This window comes from Salmo trutta, chromosome 7 (assembly GCF_901001165.1).
Source record: "Salmo trutta chromosome 7, fSalTru1.1, whole genome shotgun sequence".
NCBI lineage: Eukaryota > Metazoa > Chordata > Actinopteri > Salmoniformes > Salmonidae > Salmo > Salmo trutta.
The window spans coordinates 49,415,277-49,439,361 of NC_042963.1; the positions used below are offsets into that span (position 1 = coordinate 49,415,277).

At 42.5% G+C, this 24,085-nt stretch overlaps 1 protein-coding gene across 12 annotated transcripts in view; it reads left to right on the plus strand.

The window, feature by feature from the left end:
* Positions 1-24,085, plus strand: part of LOC115197597 (SH3 and multiple ankyrin repeat domains protein 2) — a 174,058-nt gene that overhangs the window by 52,194 nt on the left and 97,779 nt on the right. For 11 of the 12 annotated variants that reach the window (XR_003879034.1, XM_029759268.1, XM_029759264.1 and 8 more), the window contains 2 exons: positions 9,947-10,013; positions 21,624-21,945. Coding sequence is in view for 11 of the 12 variants with exons in the window: in XM_029759268.1 (XP_029615128.1) it covers positions 9,947-10,013; positions 21,624-21,945 (389 nt within the window). In the remaining variant the exon portion in view is untranslated. Of the gene's footprint in view, positions 1-9,946; positions 10,014-15,240; positions 15,424-21,623; positions 21,946-24,085 lie in introns of those variants that run through there. The other variant, XM_029759269.1, reaches the window with a different exon arrangement.

The following is a 24,085-nucleotide window of genomic DNA, read 5'->3' on the forward strand; positions in this document are numbered from 1 at the left end:
AAACTCCTCTGCTTTAGTCTAACTCCTCAGTTACTCTAAACTCCTCTGCTTTAGTCTGAACTCCTCAGTTACTCTAAACTCCTCTGCTTTAGTCTGAACTCCTCAGTTACTCTAAACTCCTCTGCTTTAGTCTGAACTCCTCAGTTACTCTAAACTCCTCTGCTTTAATCTGAACTCCTCAGTTACTCTAAACTCCTGCTTTAGTCTGAACTCCTCAGTTACTCTAAACTCCTCTGCTTTAGTCTAACTCCTCAGTTACTCTAAACACATCTGCTTTAGTCTGAACTCCTCAGTTACTCTAAACTCCTCTGCTTTAGTCTGAACTCCTCAGTTACTCTAAACTCCTCTGCTTTAGTCTGAACTCCTCAGTTACTCTAAACTCCTCTGCTTTAGTCTGAACTCCTCAGTTACTCTAAACTCCTCTGCTTTAGTCTGAACTCCTCAGTTACTCTAAACTCCTCTGCTTTAGTCTGAACTCCTCAGTTACTCTAAACTCCTCTGCTTTAGTCTGAACTCCTCAGTTACTCTAAACTCCTTTGCTTTAGTCTGATCCCCAGCTGAGCCAACTGTCTTCTCTTGCATTATGTAGGAGTCAGTGGAGTGATGCTGTTTATATAATGTACACTTCCGCTGAGTGCTGATGCATCCTCTAATTCTCTCTATTATTCATCCATCCCTTCACACTTAAAATACTTAAAATAAAATGATGTTTCCTGCCTCAATGACTCCTTAATTACAGCTCATTTGAAGTGGGCCATAAACCGCATTCACCTCGTCCAATCAAATTCTGATTAAGTTTGCCCAGTTAGGCAGGCATCTGCTGACTGATGGTGGCAAAATTAAGTGCTGAGACTCAGACTGCGCCCTAAATGTCACCCTATTCCCTATATAGTGCACTATGGGCCCTGGTCACAAGTAGTGCACTATAGAGGGAATAGAGTGCCATTTGGGATATACACACTGATTCAGAGGAAATTGGAGCACTTCACTTCGTGCTCCTCTTTCCTGACCCACTTTCATCCCAACATCACATCCTGTCTCACTTCTAGTACACCCAGACATCATACTTCACCTTACCTCAGTATGGTTAGGGACCAGGTAAACCTTCCCTCGCTCAAATCCTTCCTTCCTCATACCCCTCTCTACCTCTCTCTCTCGCTCTCTCTCTCTCTTTCAATTCAATTTCAATTCAAGGGGCTTTATTGGCATGGGAAACATTTGTGACTCACCACCTGGATTCGGTCTTAAGTAGCAACATTTGAAATTGTGTTTTTTACGTTGGATAAAAGTAGAGACTCAGAGCTGCAAAATGATATTGTATACACTGCATTTTTGAGGAACAATGGAAAAGTAATTCTGCTTTGAAAGTTGACAAACTTGTAAACTCACTTTTGAGAAAAAGGCCTTTGAATGTGTTGGTATCTAGTGAAGAGCTTTTCTTTGTCTATACCCATTCAGCATTGTTCATACCCTCTTAAGCCTTAGCCCCACCAATCTCGTTTCGCTCTCTGAGCGTTTAGAGGGTACACTTGACACTCTGGCCAATGATTTGTTTACCTCTGGATAACTTGAAAACAGCCTAACCAGCTCTGCTGGCAACAATTTCATTACACTTTTTTGCCAAAGTTTATTGACACCAGCCATATTCAACGGGTGTTGTACACTTTAGCTTAAAACACGTAGCTAGCTAGCTAGGTAAACAACGTGTAAGATCACACATGTCATGTAACGTTAGCTAATGAGCCAGCCAGCTACCATTAGCTTGTTAAACAACAATGAACATATTACCAAATCATGTCATTACTACCCTGCATGAATCTGCTGCGAGCTAACCAACCAGGTTCAATGTTAGTTAGCTAACATTAGGCTCTAACTAGCAAAGCAAATGGTTCTGGGATACGAATAATAACTTCATACACGTAACGTTAGCTAGCTAGCTAACAGTACGTTTTAGCTTGAAATCAAATCCACTTTCTGTCAAAATTAGAAATGTGTAATATCTGAAAATGTAGCTAGCTTACGCTAGACTATCTTACCCTTATACATCATCATGCATGATGGACGCGTCACCCTGTCATGGATGCCTTGCCACAATTGCCCTTAGTTTGACGATGTAATCCAGAGACAGGAGTTTTCTCCATCTCTTTAGCTATCATACTGTAATTACACTGATTTCAAAACTCGATCTTCCAGAAAGTGGAGAGTAACACTTATGCAGCTCCACTACACAATGCATTTTTTAAAAAGCCGCGTTCGACAGGATTACCAACACAGATTGACCAGCTGAAATAGACAGAAGCCTTCTATATGGCAGATCAATCTGAACTCCTCTCTCGGCATGTCCAACCCACTCATTATCTCAGCCAATCATGGCCAGTGGGAAGGTTGCTGACTTTTTCTGTGGCTTAATGAACAAGGCTTGTAATTTAACAATTTTATTGCATACAAGTTTGTTATTAAGGCACATGAAAGTTCACATGTTCCAGAAGGCATTTCTGCCAAAAAACAATTTTAAAAAACAATTTTTTTTAAACTTTAAAAACTTTAAAATGGCTCTCCTGTGAGGTCGTGACTTGCGACATATGCCTAGTTTCCTGAAACGGGTCACATATGTTTACATTGCCAAAGCAAGTGAAATGGATAAACAAAAATGAAATAAACAATAAAAAGAATAAAGACATTTCAAATGTCATATTATGTCTATATACAGTGTTGTAAAGTAAAAAAGGGAAAATAAATAAATGTAAGCAGTTGATGTTATTCTTCAATAACACAGACCCCAAAGCAAATTAGGGGGAGAAAAATATATTCATTCATAGAAAACAAATCATAGTTGTTGAGCTGGAAAGCAGATGGTAGATGTTTATTCTTCCCTGTTCTCAGTGTTTTCTGTGCTGAACAAAGAGAAATGGATGTAGTTTATACCCAAGCTTAGCCTGTGGTTGACCAATTAGAATTCCTTGCAGCAAAATTAGGCCAATGGTTGAATACCAAGTATCCCATTTCAGGCTCAATGTATAGACAATTTGGTCCAATGAGAACTTGCCACATGTAGCTGTGAGTCCAGGACTGGAACTACACAGATTCTAAACAGATGTTGAACTGAAAAACAACCCATGTCCCTGACCCATTAATCTTCAGTTCCCCATTACTCATAAAACAACTATTTCCATTGATCGTTAATTCCCCGCGTTGGGTTCCCCGCGTTCCCCGCGTCTTTGAATATTCTTACATTAACATAAATATGGGTTGTATTTACAATGGTGTTTGTTCTTCACTGGTTGCCCTTTTCTTGTGGCAACAGGTCACAAATATTGCTGCTGTGATTGCACACTGTGGTATTTCACCCAATAGATATGTGAGTTTATCAAAATCGGATTTGTATTTGTTTTCAAATTCTTTGTGGGTCTGTGTAATCTGAGGGAAATATGTGTCTCCAATATGGTTATACATTTGGCATGAGGTTAGGAAGTGCAGCTCAGTTTCCACCTCATTTTGTGGGCATTGTGCAAATAGCCTGTCTTCTCTTGAGAGCCAGGTCTGCCTAAGGTGACCTTTCTCAATAGCAAGGCTATGCTCACTGTCAAAGCTTTCGTTAATTTTGGGTCAGTCACAGTGGTCAGGTATTCTGCTACTGTGTATTCTCTGTTAAGGGCCAAATATAATTCAAGTTTGCTAAGGTTTTTGGTTTAATCTTTCCAATGTGTCAAGTAATTATCTTTTTGTTTTCTCATGATTTGGTGTTTGTCCCATTTTGGTTGGTGATCGGACCGCAGACCTCACAACCATAAAGGGCAATGGGTTCTATAACAGATTCAAGTATTTTTAGCCAGATCCTAATTGGTATGTCAAATTGTATGTTCCCTTTAATGGCATAGAAGGCCCTTCTTGCCTTGTCTCTTAGGTCATTCATGGCTTTGTGGATTTTTTTCCCCACCTTTATTTAACCAGGTAGGCTAGTTGAGAACAAGTTCTCATTTGCAACTGCGACCTGGCCAAGATAAAGTAAAGCAGTTCGACACATACAACAACACAGAGTTACACATGGAATAAACAAACATACAATCAATAATACAGTAGAAAAAGTCTAAATACAGCATGTGCAAATGAGGTAGGATAAGGGAGTTAAGGCAATAAATAGGCCATGGTGGCGAAGTAATTACAATATAGCAATTAAACACTGGAATGGTAGAATGTGCAGCAGATGAATGTGCAAGTAGAGACACTGGGGTGCAAAGGAGCAAGATAAATAAATAAATACAGTATGGGGATGAGGTAGTTGGATGGGCTATTTACAGATGGGCTATGTACAGGTGCAGTGATCTGTGAGCTGCTCTGACAGCTGGTGCTTAAAGCTAGTGAGGGAGATATAAGTCTCCAGCTTTAGTGATTTTTGCAGTTCGTTCCAGTCATTGGCAGCAGAGAACTGGACGGAGAGGCGGCCAAAGGAAGAATTGGCTTTGGGGGTGACCAGTGAGATATACCTGCAGGAGCGCGTGCTACGGGTGGGTGCTGCTATGGTGATCAATGAGCTGAGATAAGGCGGTGCTTTACCTAGCAGAGACTAGAGACTTGTAGATGACCTGAAGCCAGTGGGTTTGGCGATGAGTACGAAGCGAGGGCCAGCCAACGAGAGCGTACAGGTCGCAGTGGTGGGTAGTGTATGGGGCTAGCCCATGCTAGGCCCATTCTCCCGGCTAGCTAAAGAGGCCCATCAGCCACTCCTGGGCTACAATACCCGGACCCCTTCTACTGCCGGTACGGGGCACGGAACCCCGCCGATCCTTCACGACTGGACTACGACGTAATCTGCTCGAGGGGGTACTCAACTGCCCTCTACATCGCGACGTCCCCTGAATGCCCATCTGCTAGCTGCGGCCCGCTAGCTGCTTGCTGCAGCCCGCTAGCTGTCTAGAGCATATTGGACTGTTAGCTGTATAGATCCATCGGCCAATTTCTTGGGCCACTATACATGTTTCGCCAATTGGACTTGGACCCCTCTGCTACTCGGAACCCTACTAATCCATCACGACTGGTCTATCGACGTCACCACACGCGGAAGCTAAAACAGACTTTTCTCCGTTGAGACGTCCCTCTAAGGCCCTTCTGCTAGCTTGCTATCCCCACCTTGTTAGCTGTCTGAATCGCTGTGTCTCCAGCCAGCCCAACCACTCACTGGACCCCTATTGATCACCCGGCTACGCATGCCTCTCCATAATATCAATATGCCTTTTCCATTACTGTCCTGGTTATTGATTACTGTCTTATTTCACTGTAGAGTCTCTAGCCCTGCTCAATATGCCTTAACCTACCATTTTGTTCCACCTCCCACAAATGCGGTTACATCACGTGGTTTAAACGTCTCTAGAGACAATATCTCGCTCATCATACTCAATGCCTAGGTTTACCTCCAATGTACTCACATCCTACCATACATCTGTCTGTACATTATGCCTTGAATCTATTCTATCGCGCCCAGAAACCTGCTCCTTTTACTCTCTGCTCCGAATGCACTAGACGACCAGTCCTGATAGCATTTAGCCGTACCCTTATCCTACTCCTCCTCTGTTCCTCTGGTGATGTAGAGGTTAATCCAGGCCCTGCAGTGCCTAGCTCCACTCCTACTCCCCAGGTGCTCTCATTTGTTGACTTCTGTAATCGTAAAAGCCTTGGTTTCATGCATGTTAGAAGCCTCCTCCCTAAGTTTGTTTTATTCACTGCTTTAGCACACTCTGCCAACCTGGATGTCTTAGCCGTGTCTGAATCCTGGCTTAGGAAGACCACCAAAAGCCCTGAAATATCCATCCCTAACTATAACATTTTTCGTCAAGATAGAACTGCCAAAGGGGACGGTGTTGCAATCTACTGCAGAGATAGCCTGCAGAGTTCTGTCTTACTATCCAGGTCTGTACCCAAACAATTCGAGCTTCTACTTTTAAAAATACACTTATCCAGAAACAAGTCTCTCACCATTACCGCATGCTATAGACCACCCTCTGCCCCCAGATGTGCCCTTGACACCATATGTGAATTGATTGCCCCCCATCTATCTTCTGAGCTCGTGCTGCTAGGTGACCTAAACTGTGACATGCTTAACACCCCGGCCATCCTACAATCTAAGCTTGATGACCTCAATCTCACACAAATGATCAATGAATCCACCAGGTACAACCCCAAATCCGTAAACACGGGCACCCTCCCAGATATCATCCTAACCAACTTGCACTCCAAATACACCTCTGCTGTTTTCAACCAAGATCTCAGCGATCACTGCCTCATTGCCTGCATCCGGAATGGGTCTGCGGTCAAACGACCATCCTTCATCACTGTCAACGCTCCGTAAAACACTTTAGCGAGCAGGCCTTTCTAATCAACCTGGCCCGGGTATCCTGGAAGGATATTGACCTCATCCCGTCAGTAGAGGATGCCTGGTTATTCTTTAAAAGTGCCTTCCTCACCATCTTAAATAAGCATGCCCCATTCAAAAAATGTAGAACCAGGAATAGATATAGCCCTTGGTTCTCTCCAGACCTGACTGCCCTTGACCAGCGCAAAAACATCCTGTGGCGTTCTGTATTAGCATCGAATAGCCCCCGTGATATGCAACTTTTCAGGGAAGTTAGGAACCAATATATACAGGCAGTTAGGAAAGCTAAGGCTAGCTTTTTCAAGCAGAAATTTGCATCCTGTAGCACAAACTCAAAAAAGTTCTGGGACACTGTAAAGTCCATGGAGAATATGAGCACCTCCCAATTGCCCACTGCACTGAGGCTAGGAAACACTGTCACCACCGATAAATGCACTATAATTGACAACGATTCCCAGCTGCCTCTAATTGGGAATCATACAAATCACCAAAATAAAAATAAACTGGAACCCCACATAGAAATAATAAACTAGAATACCCCCCAGTCACGCCCTGACCTACTACACCATAGAGAAACAAGGGCTCTCTATGGTCAGGGCATGACACTCATCCCCATACTGTTTTTATTTTTGCTTTTTTTGCACCCCAGTATCTCTAATTGCACATCAACATCTGCACATCTATCACTCCAGTGTTAATGCTAAATTGTAATTATTTTGCCACTATGGCCTATTGTAAGGGCTGTCGTCGTAATAAAACCAAGGTGCAGCGGAGGATGTGTATTCATTTTGAATATTAAATAAAATGAACCACTATAAACAAAACACTAAACAGCAACAACAGCAAACAGTCCTGTCTGGTCAAAATGAACGAAACAGAAAACAATCAACCTAGAAAAAAGAACATAGAACGCCCACCCAATGTAACACCCTGGCCTAACCAAAATAACGAACAAAAAAACCCTTTCTATGGCCAGGGCGTTACACCTATTTATTGCCTTACCTCGCTAATCTTACTACATTTGCACACACTGTATATATATTTTTTCTATTGTATTATTGACTGTACGTTTGTTCATCCCATGTGTAACTGTTGTTTTTGGCGCACTGCTTTGCTTTATCTTGGCCAGGTCGCAGTTGTAAATGAGAACTTGTTCTCAACTAGCCTACCTGGTTAAATAACGGTGATGTCACGGCTGTTTGAAGGATTGGACCAAAATGCAGCATGTTCGTAGTTCCACATATTTATTAAACGTGAAACTGAATGCAATACACTTAAATACTTGAATATACAAAAACAACAAACCGTGACGCAGAGAGGAAAACAACTACTCAAAAGATAATAACCCACAAACAGGAAGAGAAAAACCCCTACTTAAATATGATCTCTAATCAGAGGCAACGAGGATCAGCTGCCTCCAATTAGAGATCAACCCAAACAATCCCAACCAAGAAATAGAAAAACTAGAACTTAAACATAGAAATAGAAAACATAGGAAAAACCCAAAACACCCCTGTCAAGCCCTGACCTACTCTACAATAGAAAATGACAACTTACTAGGGTCAGGACGTGACAGGTGAAATATATATATATATATATTTTTTAATGGTGTCTAGATGGAATTTGTATGTGTGGTCATGGCAACTGGACCTTTTTTGGAACACCATTATTTGGTCTTACTGAGATTTACTGTCAGGGCCCAGGTCTGGCAGAATCTGTGCAGAAGATCTAGGTGCTGCTGTAGGCCGTCCTTGTTTGGGGGGACAGAAGCATCAGATCATCAGCGAACAGTAGATATTTGACTTCAGATTCTAGCAGGGTGAAGCCGGGTGCTGCAGACTGTTCTAGTGCCCTCACCAATCCGTTGATATATATGTTGAAGAGTGTGGGGCTTAAGCTGCATCCCTGTCTCATCCCACGGCCCTGTGGAAAACATGTGTGTTTTTTGCCAATTTTAACCACACACTTGTTGTTTGTGAGCATGGATTGTATAATGTTGTATGCTTTTCCCCAACACCACTTTCCATCAATTTGTGTAGCAAACCCTCATGCCAAATTGAGTCAAAAGCTTTTTTGAAGTCAACAAATCATGAAAAGACTTTCTCGCTCTCTCTATCTCTCTATCTCTCTATCTCTCTCTCTCTCACTATCTCTCTACTCTTTGTTTCTCAGTCCCCTAGTTTTGCTGTCCGTCTCTTTCTCTCTCACCCTCTCTCTGCCTAGCCATCATAAATTACCTACATATGGTTTGGGACTAGGTGAACAGACAGCAGAGGAACAGAGCGTGTGCTGTGTTGAACTGTGCAGGGTTAAGAGAGGTTACCCTCATGGCTATACTGTAACATCATAACTTAGCCTACCTCCCCATATGGTGTGTAATAAGGTAAACAGACAGCAGAGCAGAGCGTTTCAGCTTTTCAGTGTAGCAGAATGTTGTTTCTGGGAGGAGACGATGATGGGAAGTAGGAGTCATGTTTTCATGTTTTTATTGCACAGCCTCATTCTCCACTCTAGCAGGCATTATACTGCAACACTACTACTCCATTCCAATAGCTTCTGTAGGGTTATTACTATATTACAATAATAGGTTAATTCATTTAACTCATTTTAGTAGTGTAGTTGAAAATTGCTCCATATTTTCAGGTAATGTATTTGTTTTTCCACATGAAACCAATTTCATATTTGGGATAGAGATGGAGGGTTGAGTTTATTCAGGATTTCCATGAGAGAGGTAGTCTAGTCATACAGTTTTCAGTGGCTATACCGTACTCATAGAGACAAAACTTGCCACTTACCCAGAGCCGTATATAGAGAGCGTTTCGGTCAGATTTTAAAACGGAAACCATGTTAACAGAGCGATGTAACAATACAAGAGTGCCTCCGACAGTTCCCTCTGAAATGACCCGCTGTAAACAAGAAAAACAGAGCAGGGAATTTTACAGAAGTTTTTATTAATTATAATTTGGAACAATGTGTATTCAAGTCTTTACAGTTTTGTGGTGTCAACAAATTGTATATCTTCTTTCACTGGACATCTTCATAAGTAAAAAAAAAAACACACAACACGCAAGCTTCAATTATCACTTAGCAATGGCTATGGAGGAGGAAGTGGCTCTATCGGAACGTTCAGACAGAAACCACATTGGCCAAACTCTCTATATACAGTATATGACTCCGCACTGACCTGTCTTATGTAAAAGTGGCTAAAGGTGGCATCAGTTAGCAGGGTCTACTGGCTGGATATGTGTTGACTCATCCACTGTGACTGTGGCTCTGCTGCCCTCCACCCACTACACTACAACCCTTACCAGGCTTCTGTTTATTGTGTTATTATTAGTACCTATAAGGATTTCAAGTTGCATTTCATGAAAGTGAGTCATTTTACAATGGGAATTAAGTTATTTTCTGACAAATTTAACTGAGCCACCGCATGTTGTGGCCATCAGAGCTGGTAGTCAGGAATTTGCTATGAATACCATATCCACCATTGAAGTTGGTGAGATTTTAAAAGCCATTTTGATTGATTTACAAATGTGACTATTATAAATACCTCACTATAAATCTACCATTCTGTTCCAGGTGGCCATCATCGCAGGAAACTTTGAATTGGCAGAATTCATCAAGAACCATAAAAAGACTGAAATCGGTAAGTTACTGAACTCAACATTTCTTTGTTTCTGTGTAGTATAAACTGTGTTTATTTACCAGAAAAAAAACTATTGCATTTTAGGAAATGGTAAGACTGGTAAACCATTGAGCATAGCAGGTTACCAAGCTAGGAAGGGTTGCTGGCAAATGTGTTGTATTGAATGTGAGTTAAGTCATGTGCAATTCACTTGCTTTATGAATGATGTACGTTGTAGACCAAAGAGCTTCCACTCTGTTGTGTTTCCCGGTGGATGGACCTGCTCTGTGCTTCCTCTCTCATCTAAAGACAGTCAGTTCTGCTCCAATCCACACTTAGCCACAGTTCACAATGGAGCTGGCCTACATAGTGGGACTGGGATGAGAACACACACACACACACACACACACACACACACACGCACACACACACGCACACACACACGCAATGCACACACACACACACACGCAATGCACACACACACACGCAATATACACACACACACACACACACACACACACACACACACACACACACACACACACACATACACACACACACACACACACACACACACACACACACACACACACACACACACATACTGCTTACTGTTTATGAGTGGAAATTCCACCCCATACAATTAGTAGAATACTCTCTATAGTGCTGTATATGCATTCAGTAAGATAGCAGCATATATAAACAATCCATTCACTAAGATAGCAGCATATATAAACAATGCATTCACTAAGATAGCAGCATATATAAACAATGCATTCACTAAGATAGCAGCATATATATAGAATGCATTCACTAAGATAGCAGCATAAATATAGAATGCATTCAGTAAGATAGCAGCAAACCTTTGAGAAGAACAGACAGCATTCAAGTAGTTATCTGTGATTTGTATGGGACAATCTCCCTCTGTTCTTCACAAAGGGCACATCCTGTCCTATCCTCTAAATACTTTACAATACTGTTGCCTGGTTGGTGACCACTTTGATTTTAATAGGCATGGATTGATCAGCTGTGTTATGCCATCTGTCTGTCTGCTGCACTGTTCTCTGTCACTCTCATATGTTCTCTGGTATACAGTACAGTACAGTACAGTAGGCTCTACTCGAATATGTTCTCTGGTTTACAGTACAGTACAGTACAGTACAGTACAGTACAGTACAGTACAGTAGGCTCTACTCTCATATGTTATCTGGTACAAATATCTACAATGTGGGCCAAAATAGTTAACATTCTCTTGAGACTTTTTCAAGTGGTTCTTCAAGCTTTCTTCCGGATGCCCCAAACAATCGGAAAGGGGTTTCATCAGAGAAAATGACTTTACCCCAGTCCCCAGAAGTCCAATCCCTGTTCCTTTTGCAGAATATCAGTCTGTCCCTGATGTTTTTCCTGGAGAGAAGTGGCTTCTTTGCTGCCCTTCTTGACACCAGGCCATCCTCCAAAAGTCTTCCCCTCACTGTGCGTGCAGATGCACTCACGCCTGCCTGCTGCCATTCCTGAGCAAGCTCTGTACTGGTGGTGCCCCGATCCCGCAGCTGAATCAACTTTAGGAGACGGTCCTGGCGCTTGCTGGACTTTCTTGGGCGCCCTGAAGCCTTCTTCACAACAATTGAACTGCTCTCCTTGAAGTTCTTGATGATCCGATAAATGGTTGATTTAGGTGCAATCTTACTGGCAGCAATATCCTTGCCTGTGAAGCCCTTTTTGTGCAAAGCAATGATGACGGCACGTGTTTCCTTGCAGGTAACCATGGTTGACAGACGAAGAACAATGATTCCAAGCACCACCCTCCTTTTGAAGCTTCCAGTCTGTTATTCGAACTCAATCAGCATGACAGATTGATCTCCAGCCTTGTCCTCGTCGACACTCACACCTGTGTTAACGAGAGAATCACTGACATGATGTCATCTGGTCCTTTTGTGGCAGGGCTGAAATACAGTGGATTTTTTGGGGGGGATTCAGTTCATTTGCATGGCAAAGAGGGACTTTGCAATTAATTGCAATTCATCTGATCACTCTTCATAACATTCTGGAGTATATGCAAATTGCCATCATACAAACTGAGGCAGTACACTTTGTGAAAATTAATATTTGTGTCATTCTCAAAACTTTTGGCCATGACTGTACAGTACAGTAGACTCTAAGGTGCATGGGATGTGGATTACAATCTTCTCTGTCATCTTTCTTTAGATGCCACTTTGTATCTGATGGAATCCGTTTTTTCCCGTGTCCTTAGGCCAAGGGTCCAAGACTATGACATTATGAACTCTCCTTCTGGCATACAGTCAACTTAATGCTAGTGCCAGCAGTCTTACAATCTTGCAATCTTACCGTACAAGTGTCAGGGGATTTCTGTCTCTTCCTCTCCAAATAGACACTGACACATAACTCCATTGTCATGCATTTACAACCCCCAACAGTCCCTTTTCTCCGTCCTGTTTTGTGACCACATTCTTCTGTAAATAGAAAGGGTGCTGCAAACCAATTATTTCATTGTTTAATTGTCGTTTTGCATTTGCCCCTTGAGTCATAGTCGTCCTGATTAGCTTCAGTCTGAGAGTGAAGGTCTTTGTGACAGCTAACCTCATTACATTGGTTTATACACGCTTAGAAAAAAAAGGTACTATCTAGAACCTAAAAGGGTTCTTCGGCTGTCCGTATAGGAGAAACCTTTGAAGAACCCTTTTTGGTTCCAGGTAGAACCCTTTCCACAGAGGCTTCTACATGGAACCTGAAACGGTTCTACCTGGAACCAAAAAGGATTCTCCCATGGAGACAGCCGAAGAACCCTTTGGGAACCCTTTTTTTCTAAGAGTGTAACAGAATTTGTATTATATAGTTCAACATCATGGCTGCAGTCATGACACATAAACCTACAGCATCTGCCTTGTTCTACAGTCAACTATGTAAATCCTTGTCCCATATAAATCCAGTCGTGGTTGCCATGGTTCCCAGATCCATGTGATAATTGGCTTTAGGCATCTCAGATCTGGTCGGTTCCTCGATGGAAGACCCATGGGTAGGGAGGTAGCCTCTTTATAAGGCGTATATCTATACATTGGTGGTTGTTTTTTTCATGATTGTTACTGAAAATGTAGACTCATCAGTGCTGTTTCTTCAGTATCCTTGTCCTGTGATCAATTATCGCTGTTGCATCGTTGTATAATCTACTGCATCACTGATCAATGTGACAGAAGTGTTGTTCTATCATTCTATCTCTATGGATCCATCACTCAGGGTTTGTGGTGCTCAAACAAGATGGTTCGTCACTATTTTACCTCTTTGAGATTGATCTACCACAAGCTGCTCTTTCTTTTCATTGTGTTTGATTGATTGAGTGGCTGGTGTTATAACGAGGAGGTTCAGGTTTAAAATGTTAATGCTATTCCTTGGAGAGGAAAGCGGAGGTTGGTGCTTGTCAGGTTGCTATCTAACAATCTGTGTGCCAGAGAAGAGAAGAGGTGGTCCGTAGAGATTCCCCCCGTATTTTTTTTTTTTAAATCATCATCAAAGTGGCCAATTTAGACCCATCTTAGACCTGAACATGTCTCCTGTAAGACCCTATGATCTGTGAACGTACATGATACAGACAACATCCGGGTGTCATTATATGCCTTATAGTATTTTCTCAAATATGGAGTATATCTAGATTCTGAAATACACATTTTCACATTCATTTATTCAACACAATATGAATATGAATTTAAATATGAATGAATAAATATAAATATGAATATGAATATCTCAAACTTTCATCATGCTTTTCTTAAAAATGGTTTGTGATACAAATGTAAAAGGCATGTCAAACATCTTTCCTCCCAATGAAGTTACTATGAGAATTTCCAGAACAATCTGAGATACCAGAAATATTTTCGGCCTATGCTGCCGTGGAATCGCCCACATAATTTCACAACCAACAAGCAACTTGCTAATAACGAATTTAGACTTCCTCACTAAGGTTGCCTAGCAACACAAAGGGTTTGTTTTCGATACAGCTGTTCCTGCGAAAGCACGGGTTAAAATCCAATCTCTCGCCAAACCTGTTTGCACTGAACATTGATTTATGCATGTTTAATTTGGGTGTTATGTGATTGCAAGCAACACCTCTCTCCACCATGTGTTTGACAGCCACGTATTGAGAATGTGTCCTGCCCTGTCATCAATGGCAATATCAATAATTTGGATTATTATTGAAGTAGTTTTAGATAATACAGTGTTTAGCAATCTGGTTTATATTATAATCAGTGTTAATGATAGTAATCAAAGTGGCTGTGGTTTAGTTGAATTCTCCCAATCCATAATGCTTATAATAATTGACACATTCTTGCTGAGATCATGTGCTGCTTGTCTCTGGAATGTTGAACCTGGGTGAAGCAACGCTATATCTAGGGAGTTTTTTCTTCTTCAGTGCATCTGTCTGTTAGAGTGTGTTTGTGTGTGAGAGATATATATAGAGAGAGACATAGAGAGAGAGAGAGAGAGAGAGAGAGAGAGGGAGACATATATACGTATATATATATATATAGAGAGAGAGAGAAATAGAGACTGAGTGTGAGAGGACGAGAGGGAAATGGAGATGCGTGGAACTGGTGCGTTGTGATCCCATTCTCATAGTCAGTGACAAGCAGTGTGTCCCCCTGCCTTTCCCCCTGTCTGGCTTTCTTTGTCCCTGTCTCCCTGCATGTCTCCCTGTCTCTCTCCCTGTCTGCCTTTTTCCCCGCCTTTCTCCCTGGCTGCCAGTCTCCCTCTCCCTGCCTGCTCCCTGCCTGTCTTTCCCCCCTGCCTCCCTGCCTGTCTCCCTGCATTTCACCCTGCCTTCCTGTCTTCCTGCTTGTCTCCCTGCCTACCTGTCTCCCTGCCTGCCTTTTCCCCTGCCTTTCTCCCTGCCTGCCTTTTCCCCTGTCTTCCTGCCTTTCTCCCTGCCTGCCTGTCCCCCTGTCTCCCTGCCTGTCACTCTGCCTGCCTTTCTCCCTGAATGTCTTCCTGCCTGCCTGACTCCCTGCCAGCCTGTCTCCCTGCCAGCCTGTCTCCCTGCCTGCCTGTCTGTCTCCCTGGTTGCCTGTCTATCTCACTGTCTCCCTGCCTGTCTGTCTATCTGTTTCCCTCCCTGCCTGCCTGCCTGGCTGTGTGTCTCCCTCCCTCCCTGCCTGTCTCCCTGCCTGCCTGTCTCCCTCCTTTCTTCCTTCCCTCCTTGTCCCTCTGCCTGACTGCCTTCCCAGCCAATCTCTTTCCCTCCCATTGTCACGCGCTTTACCACTGGAACGACTCGCTGCTGCTTTTTCCCACTACAAAACTCGGATACATTTCATATTCTCTCTTTTTCTATTTATTTATATCTCCACATTTCCCATGAACAATTAAGCAATAAGGAAAAGGGGGAAAATGAAGTCTTTTCTGAATGCCTTGAAGAAAGAAGGTAAGCAGTGATACTTGAGCTAGAGGTTTTTTTTATGGGTTTTGAAGGCTTCCAGTGTTTTGAGTGGTTACTGATACTTTGTGTGGCGTATAGAAACTGAGAGAGTGGGTTCTATTGTTTATACCTTTAGGTTAATCACTGATATCATAGTGTTGTTGTTTCTTACAGGTTATGAGATTGTTGTTATTGGTATAATAACAACAATTGGTATTATTGGTATAATAACAACTGCTAATGAACTCAAAAGTAAATGATTGAATCCGTATTAGTTACCATTTCATAACTCCTTTTGTTTCTATAAATATTGATGTCTGCTTTCGTAACCACTTGAAAAAGTCTCAAGAGAATGTTAACTATTTTGGCCCACATTGTAGATATGTGTACCAGAGAAAATATGAGAGTAGAGCCTACTGTACTGTACTGTACTGTACTGTACTGTACTGTACTGTACTGTACTGTATACCAGAGAACATATGAGAGTAGAGCCTACTGTACTGTACTGTACTGTATACCAGAGAACATATGAGAGTAGAGCCTACTGTACTGTACTGTACTGTACTGTACTGTACTGTACTGTACTGTACTGTACTGTACTGTATACCAGAGAACATATGAGAGTAGCGCCTACTGTACTGTACTGTACTGTACACCAGAGAACATATGGGAGTAAAGCCTACGGTACTATACTGTACTGTACTTTACTGTACTGTACTGTACTCCAAAGAACATATGAGTAGAGCCTACTGTACTGTATACCAGAGAACATATGAGAGAAGAGCCTCCTGTACTGTACTGTACTGTACTGTACTGTTCTGTACTGTACTGTACTGTATACCAAAGAACATATGAGAGAAGAGCCTCCTGTACTGTACTGTACTGTACTGTACAGTACTGTACTGTATACTGTCGACCGATTATGATTTTTTTCAACGCCGATACCGATTATTGGAGGACCAAAAAAAGCCGATACCGATTGATCGGCCAATTTTTTTACACGTGTATTTATTTGTAATAATGACAATTACAACAATACTGAATTAACACTTATTTTAACTTAATATAATACATCAATAAAATCAATATAGCCTCAAATAAAGAATGAAACATGTTCAATTTGGTTTAAATAATGCAAAACAAAGTGTTGGAGAAGAAAGTAAAAGTGCAATATGTGCCATGTAAGAAAGCTAACATTTAAGTGCCTTGCTCAGAACATGGGAACATATGAAAGCTGGTGGTTCCTTTTAACATGAGTCTTCAATATTCCCAGGTAAGAAGTTTTAGGTTGTAGTTATTATAGGACTATTTCTCTCTATACGATTTGTATTTCATATACCTTTGACTATTGGATGTTCTTATAGGCACGTTAGTATTGCCAGTGTAACAGTATAGCTTCCGTCCCTCTCTTATCGCTCCTACCTGGGCTCAAACCAGGAACACATCGACAGCAGCCACCCTCGAAGCAGCATTACCCATGTAGAGGAAGGGGAACAACTACTCCAAGTCTCAGAGCGAGTGACGTTTGAAACGCTATTAGCGCGCACCCCGCTAACTAGCTAGCCATTTCACATCGGTTACACCAGCCTAATCTTGGGAGTTGATAGGCTTGAAGGGGTGGGTATAATTTGTGGAACGTTCCAACAGTAATCTGTTCCAAAAAACGTAAAGTAAAAGGTTGCCAACCAACAACACATACAAAGTAGCCACGCATACAAACCTAGCTAACTAGCAACTCACCACATAGCTTATTCTTAATGTTTGTCCATAGGCAACCAGTGTGAGGGCAGACATTTTTCGGAATAAACGTGATGAGTGAAAAACGCAATGAAATAGACCACTCCCTACCCGGTATCTTATTCTGCCGCTATACAACTTTGTATGCATTGTTTTTTGGCAACCTTGTTATTTACGAGGTTTTTGGAATAGATTCCTGTTGGAACGTTCCACAAATTATATTAAATTATAGTTGATAGGCTTGAAGTCATAAACAGCCCAATGCTTGAAGCACAGCGAAGAGCTGCTGGAGAAACGCACGAAAGTGCTGTTTGAATGAATGCTTACAAGCCTGATGGTGCCTACCACCGCTCAGTCAGACTGCTCTATCAAATCATAGACTTAATTATAATAAAATAAACACACAGAAATACGAGCCTTAGGTCATTAATATGGTCAAATCCGGAAACTATCATCTCATTTTTTCTTTCAGTGAAATACGGAACTGTTCCGTATTTTATCTAACGGGTGGCATCCCTAAGTCTAAATATTCCTGTTACATTGCACAACCTTCAATTTTATGTCATAATTACGTAAAATTCTGGCAAATTAGTTCGCAACGAGCCAGGCGGCCCAAACTGTTGCATATACCTTGACTGCGTGCAATGAACGCAAGAGAAGTGACACAATTTCATGTTAGCAGGCAATATTAACTAAATATGCAGGTTTAAAAATATATACTTGTATATTGATTTTAAAGAAAGGCATTGATGTTTATGGTTAGGTACATTGGTGCAACGACAGTGCTTTTTTCGCAAATGCGCTCGTTAAATCAACACCCGTCTGTCGAAGTAGGTTGTGATTCAATGAGAAATTAACAGGCACCACATCGATTATATGCAACGCAGGACACGTTAGATAAACTAGTAATATCATCAACCATGTGTAGTTAACTAGTGATTATGTTAAGATTGATAGTTTTTTATAAGATAAGTTTTAATGCTAGCTGGCAACTTACCTTGGCTTCTTGCTGCCCTCACAGCAGTAGTCAGCCTGCCATGCAGGCTCCTCGTGGAGTGCAATGTAAGGCAGGTGGTTAGAGCGTTGGACTAGTAACCGGAAGGTTGCAAAAACGAATCCCCGAATCCCACCTGAACAAGGCAGTTAACCCCCGTTTCTAGGCCGTCATTGAAAATAAGGAAGTGTTATTAATCTGACTTGCCTAGTTAAATAAAGGTGTAAAAAAAAAAACCAAAAAACGGCAAATTGGTGGCCAAAAATACCGATTACCGACTGTTATGAAAACTTGAAATCGGCCCTAATTAATCGGCCATTCCGATTAATCGGTCGACCTCTACTGTATACCAAAGAACATATGAGAGTAGAGCCTACTGTACTGTACTGTACTGTACTGTACTGTACTGTACTGTACTGTACTGTACTGTACTGTATACCAGAGAACATATGAGAGTAGAGCCTACTGTACTGTACTGTACTGTATACCAGAGAACATATGAGAGAAGAGCCTACTGTACTGTACTGTACTGTACTGTACTGTACTGTACTGTACTGTATACCAGAGAACATATGAGAGTAGAGCCTACTGTACTGTACTGTACTGTATTGTACTGTACTGTACTGTATACCAGAGAACATATGATAGTAGAGCATACTGTACTGTACTGTACTGTACTGTATACCAGAGAACATATGAGAGTAGAGCCTACTGTACTGTACTGTACTGTACTGTACTGTACTGTACTGTACTGTATACCAGAGAACATATTAGAGTAGAGCCTACTGTACTGTACTGTACTGTACTGTATACCTGAGAACATGTTAGAGTAGAGCCTACTGTACTGTACTGTACTGTATACCTGAGAACATATGAGTAGAGCCTACTGTACTGTATACCAGAGAACATATGAGTAGAGCCTACTGTACTGTACTGTACTGTACTGTACTGTACTGTACACCAGAGAACATATGAGTAGAGCCTACTGTACTGTACTGTACTGTACTGTACTGTACACCAGAGAACATATGGGAGTAAAGCCTACGGTACTATACTGTACTGTACTTTACTGTACTGTACACCAGAGAACATATGAGAGTAAAGCCTACGGTACTATACTGTACTGTACTGTACTGTACTGTACTGTACACCAGAGAACATATGAGAGTAAAGCCTACGGTACTGTTCTGTACTGTACTGTACTGTACTGTACTGTACTGTACACCAGAGAACATATGAGAGTAAAGCCTACGGTACTGTTCTGTACTGTACTGTACACCAGAGAACCTATGAGAGTAAAGCCTACGGTACTGTTAACTATTGTTTCCTGGGAAAGTATTTTCTGTTGTTAGAGGATATAATGCACTAAAGATCTAAAACCTTGTTAACTTGTTGATAGTTAAGAATAATAGAATAAGTTTCACCTCACAATATGGATTGTAGATATGTGGTAGTAGATTGTAGATATGTGGTAGTAGAGCAGTGGCCAGTCAGTAGTCTACCAGTCAATAGTTTACCAGTAAATAGTCTATCAGTCAATAGTCTACCAGTCAAAAGTCTACCAGTCAATAGGCTACCAGTCAATATTCTACCAGTCAAAAGTCTACCAGTTAATAGGCTACCAGTCAATAGTCTACCAGTCAATAGTCTGTCAGTCAATAGTTTACCAGTCAATAGGCTACCAGTCAATAGACTACCAGTCAATAGTCTACCAGTCAATAGGCTACCATTTTTTACATTTTAGTCATTTAGCAGACACTCTTATCCAGAGTGACTTACAGTAGTGAATGCATACATTTCATACATTTTTTTTTTCTGTGCTGGCCCCCGGTGGGAATTGAACCCACAACCCTGGCGTTGCAAACACCATGCTCTACCAACTGAGCTACAGTTCAGTAGTGTACCAGTCACAGGCTACAAGTCAATAGTTTACCAGTCAATAGTCTACCAGTCAATAGTCTACCAGTCAATAGACTACCAGTCAATAGTCTACCAGTCAATAGACTACCAGTCAATAGTCTACCAGTCAATAGTCTTCCAGTCGGTAGTCTACCAGTCAAAGTCTACCAGTCAATAGACTACCAGTCAATAGGCTACCAGTCAATAGTCTACCAGTCAATAGACTACCAGTCAATAGACTACCAGTCAATAGTGTACCAGTCAATAGGCTACCAGTCAATAGGCTACCAGTCAATAGTCTACCAGTCAATAGGCTACCAGTCAATAGTCTACCAGTCAATAGTCTACCAGTGCGGCAAGTGCTGCTGGCTACTGGTAAGCTTTCTTGACTTGGACATAATTTTTTGCCAACAGATGGCTAACATTTGTTCAATCAGCTAAACAGCTGCTCTTAGCAAAAATGTGTTTGTAGTTACTTTTCTAGCTAATTGGCTGTCAAAAGAATGAAATACTATTTACTAAATCTATTAATTTTAAAATGTTGATTACTTCTCCTTGCCATTATCATTCACCTGATGATAAGACACGTTTTTTTGTCTAACATTTGATGTGGGTTCCTGGGTCGCCGGTTTGCCAAAGAGGGGGTCCCTGGGCAAGAAAAGGTTGAAGACCCCTGATGTAGATCCATACATATCACCAATATTTAATTAGCTACGCCTATGCTGTTGATGATAGGCCATCCAGATATCAGCATTAGTGGGAGAGTCAGGTGGAGAGGGGGTGGGACCTGCCATTGGGGGTTGGACATGTGACCTTTCCTCTCAATGCAGCATGGACCTACTCTATATTATAATGCATTCCATAGGTACAGTCACAGTTTTGAGGGGTTATCGCTTTAAATTGTGCTTTTGAGAGTCTTACACACATACTCAGGCCTTTTGGAAGAGGTATTCTTGAGAGGCCTTTTTATAGAACCTTCTCCTATGACAGTACGGTTGTTTTCTTTTCCAAAGCAGTGTCATCTCTCTCACACAGTGGCCAATCATCTCTGGGTTAAACCCTATATTGCTGTATACAAGCCTCTTATTCCTCCCTGGTATTTAGTAGGCAGCGGAGAAATAAACATCATCATTAATCATGCCTCAGCTGTGTGAGCCGAGCATTGCATCAAACGCAGGGGAATTCCACCAAGGCTCTTATTATAGCTTGAGTTGAATAGAAGTTCTCTCCTCCTCCGTCAGGCAGCCAGGCAGCCTGCTCTGAGCCTGTGAGATCAGCTAGTTAGGAGCTCTCATTGCATCTTCACTAAGGCTCAATTATGCTTATTAATACCTCGAGGTTAGAGACTACCTTTGGTTCTCTATTGAACCCAAATAAGCAGTGTGTGTGTGTGTGGGAGAGGGGGGGGGGGGGTCTGTGTGCGAGAGAGAGAGCGTGAAATACCACTTATTCTGTTATTCAACCAGCTTATTTTGGAGGAACAATGACGAAATTATGAAATTACAAATTATGTAATATTTCTCCGTGTTGAAACTTGTTCTAATCCCCCCCTCTCTCCCTCCATCCCTCCCTTCAGTGCCTTTCAGGGAGGCGCCGGCCAAACCCACCCGGCGCCAGCAGGCCCCACGGAGTACACTAGCTGCTCCACGGTCTATGCTCCTACGCTCCAACAGCGACAACAACCTGAACGTGAACAGCTGGTCACCCCTGCCCTCGCCGAGCCATTCTCCCCTTCATAGCTTGTCACCCCGTCGGCCCCAGCAGCAGCAGATGCCCAGCCCCAATGGAACAGTCAGGACCATGGGGAAGGGGGCTCCCCGCCCTCCCCGTTCACGTTCGCCCTCTCTGGGGCGCCTGGGGGAGGAGACACCCAGACAGATCCCCCAGCGCCAGCCCAGGTTAGTCACCAACCAGAATTTGAATTATACATTGTCTCTTGAGGGCCCCCAACATGTCTTGTGGGTGCCCAAAACTGAAATCATGGAATTTTTTTATGGGGGTCCATAATGACATGTTAATTTTTATGGGTGGGCCCTGGTTTGTTATGGAGCTGCCCAACCTATTATTTGAACCATGTTACCAACTTTAGGATACACTGATATAGGGTGTCACTTTTCAAAAAGTGCCCTCAATACAGAACCTGCTATTAGGAGTATTTTGTCCCCAAAAATCTGGCCCAAAAGTCCCTGGAGTACATGGAAGCTAGGGGAATAGAGATGGAAGATTTGTCACACTCACTGAAAGTCTGATCCGTCTTTCATGAAAATGTGGATGGATGGATGTGTATGTATGGATGTGTGTGGATGTTGACCCATGAGATGCTAGACGTGCACAACCATCGGTCCAATCAGTCTCTCTTAACCTTTTTACTGCAGTGGGCTAAATCAGGGTTTCTTGGTGGTCTTATACAGATCTACTTTGAAACAAAAGTATACACCTCACACACAGGGTCATGGGCTTAGAAAAAGAAGACACTTGTTCCATGTCAGATATAGAGTTGAAGTGTATTCAATTCTGAGTTTGCATCCCAATATTACACTTTATATACATCACAGAAGACTGAAATAAAACAAAACCATTGGACATAGAAACACCGGATTTTCGGCATATTTGGTTTATTAATTATGAAATTCTGAAAAATATGAATAACGCTAGGTATTTTGATTGCAGGAAAGGGATCTATGGAGTGGACGTTTGTGTTTTAGACAGTTGTCTGGAGGATTGAGAAGGAGAGGAAGGGGAGGGTTTGTTGTGTTGGGATGAGTGAGGTTGTGCACCCTAATCCCTAAATAGTGACTACTGTATATAGGGAATAGGGGACAAATTACAACCCCCTCGGTTTATGTGTATTGATTCTGCAACTGCTTTGTGTTGTGTTCATGTTTTTTAGAATAGTGCACATCTGTCATTGTCACCCTAATGTACCATCATATTTGAGTAGAGATCATTTTTGGTCCATGTTAATGACCGTGTGTGTGTGTGTGTGTGTGTGTGTGTGTGTGTGTGTGTGTGTGTGTGTGTGTGTGTGTGTGTGTGTGTGTGTGTGTGTGTGTGTGAATCTCTTCACCTAGCAGGGGGGTCTATGGAGAGCACAGCATGCTCAGTAAGTGGGCCATGCCAATTACTCACTGCTAACATAAAAGGAAAAAGGAAATTAATCTAAATTGAATCTAAAAATGACAGAAATCACACAAGTGATCCTATGAAAATGTGACCTTTTCTCCCCTTTGCTTTCCCGTGTTCACCCCTTGTTCAGTCCGTGTTTAGCCCGTGTTCAGTCCGTGTTCAGCCCGTGTTCAGTCCGTGTTCAGCCCGTGTTCAGTCCGTGTTCAGTCCATGTTCAGCCCTTGTTCAGTCCGGGTTCAGCCCTTGTTCAGTCCGGGTTCAGCCCTTGTTCAGCCCGTGTTCAGTCCATGTTCACCCCTTGTTCAGCCCTTGTTCAGTCCGTGTTCAGCCCGTGTTCAGTCCGTGTTCAGTCCATGTTCAGCCCTTGTTCAGTCTGTGTTCAGTCCATGTTCAGCCCTTGTTCAGTCCGGGTTCAGCCCTTGTTCAGTCCGGGTTCAGCCCTTGTTCAGTCCGTGTTCAGCCTGTGTTCAGTCCGTGTTCAGTCCGTGTTCAGTCCGGGTTCACCCCTTGTTCAGTCCGTGTTCACCCCTTGTTCAGTCCGTGTTCAGCCCTTGTTCAGTCCGTGTTCAGCCCTTGTTCAGTCCATGTTCAGCCCTTGTTCAGTCCGTGTTCACCCCTTGTTCAGTCCGTGTTCAGCCCGTGTTCAGTCCGGGTTCACCCCTTGTTCAGTCCGTGTTCAGCCCTTGTTCAGTCCGTGTTCAGCCCTTGTTCAGTCCGTGTTCAGCCCGTGTTCAGTCCGTGTTCAGCCCGTGTTCAGTCCGTGTTCAGCCCGTGTTCAGTCCGTGTTCAGTCCATGTTCAGCCCTTGTTCAGTCCGGGTTCAGCCCTTGTTCAGTCCGGGTTCAGCCCTTGTTCAGCTCGTGTTCAGTCCATGTTCACCCCTTGTTCAGCCCTTGTTCAGTCCATGTTCAGC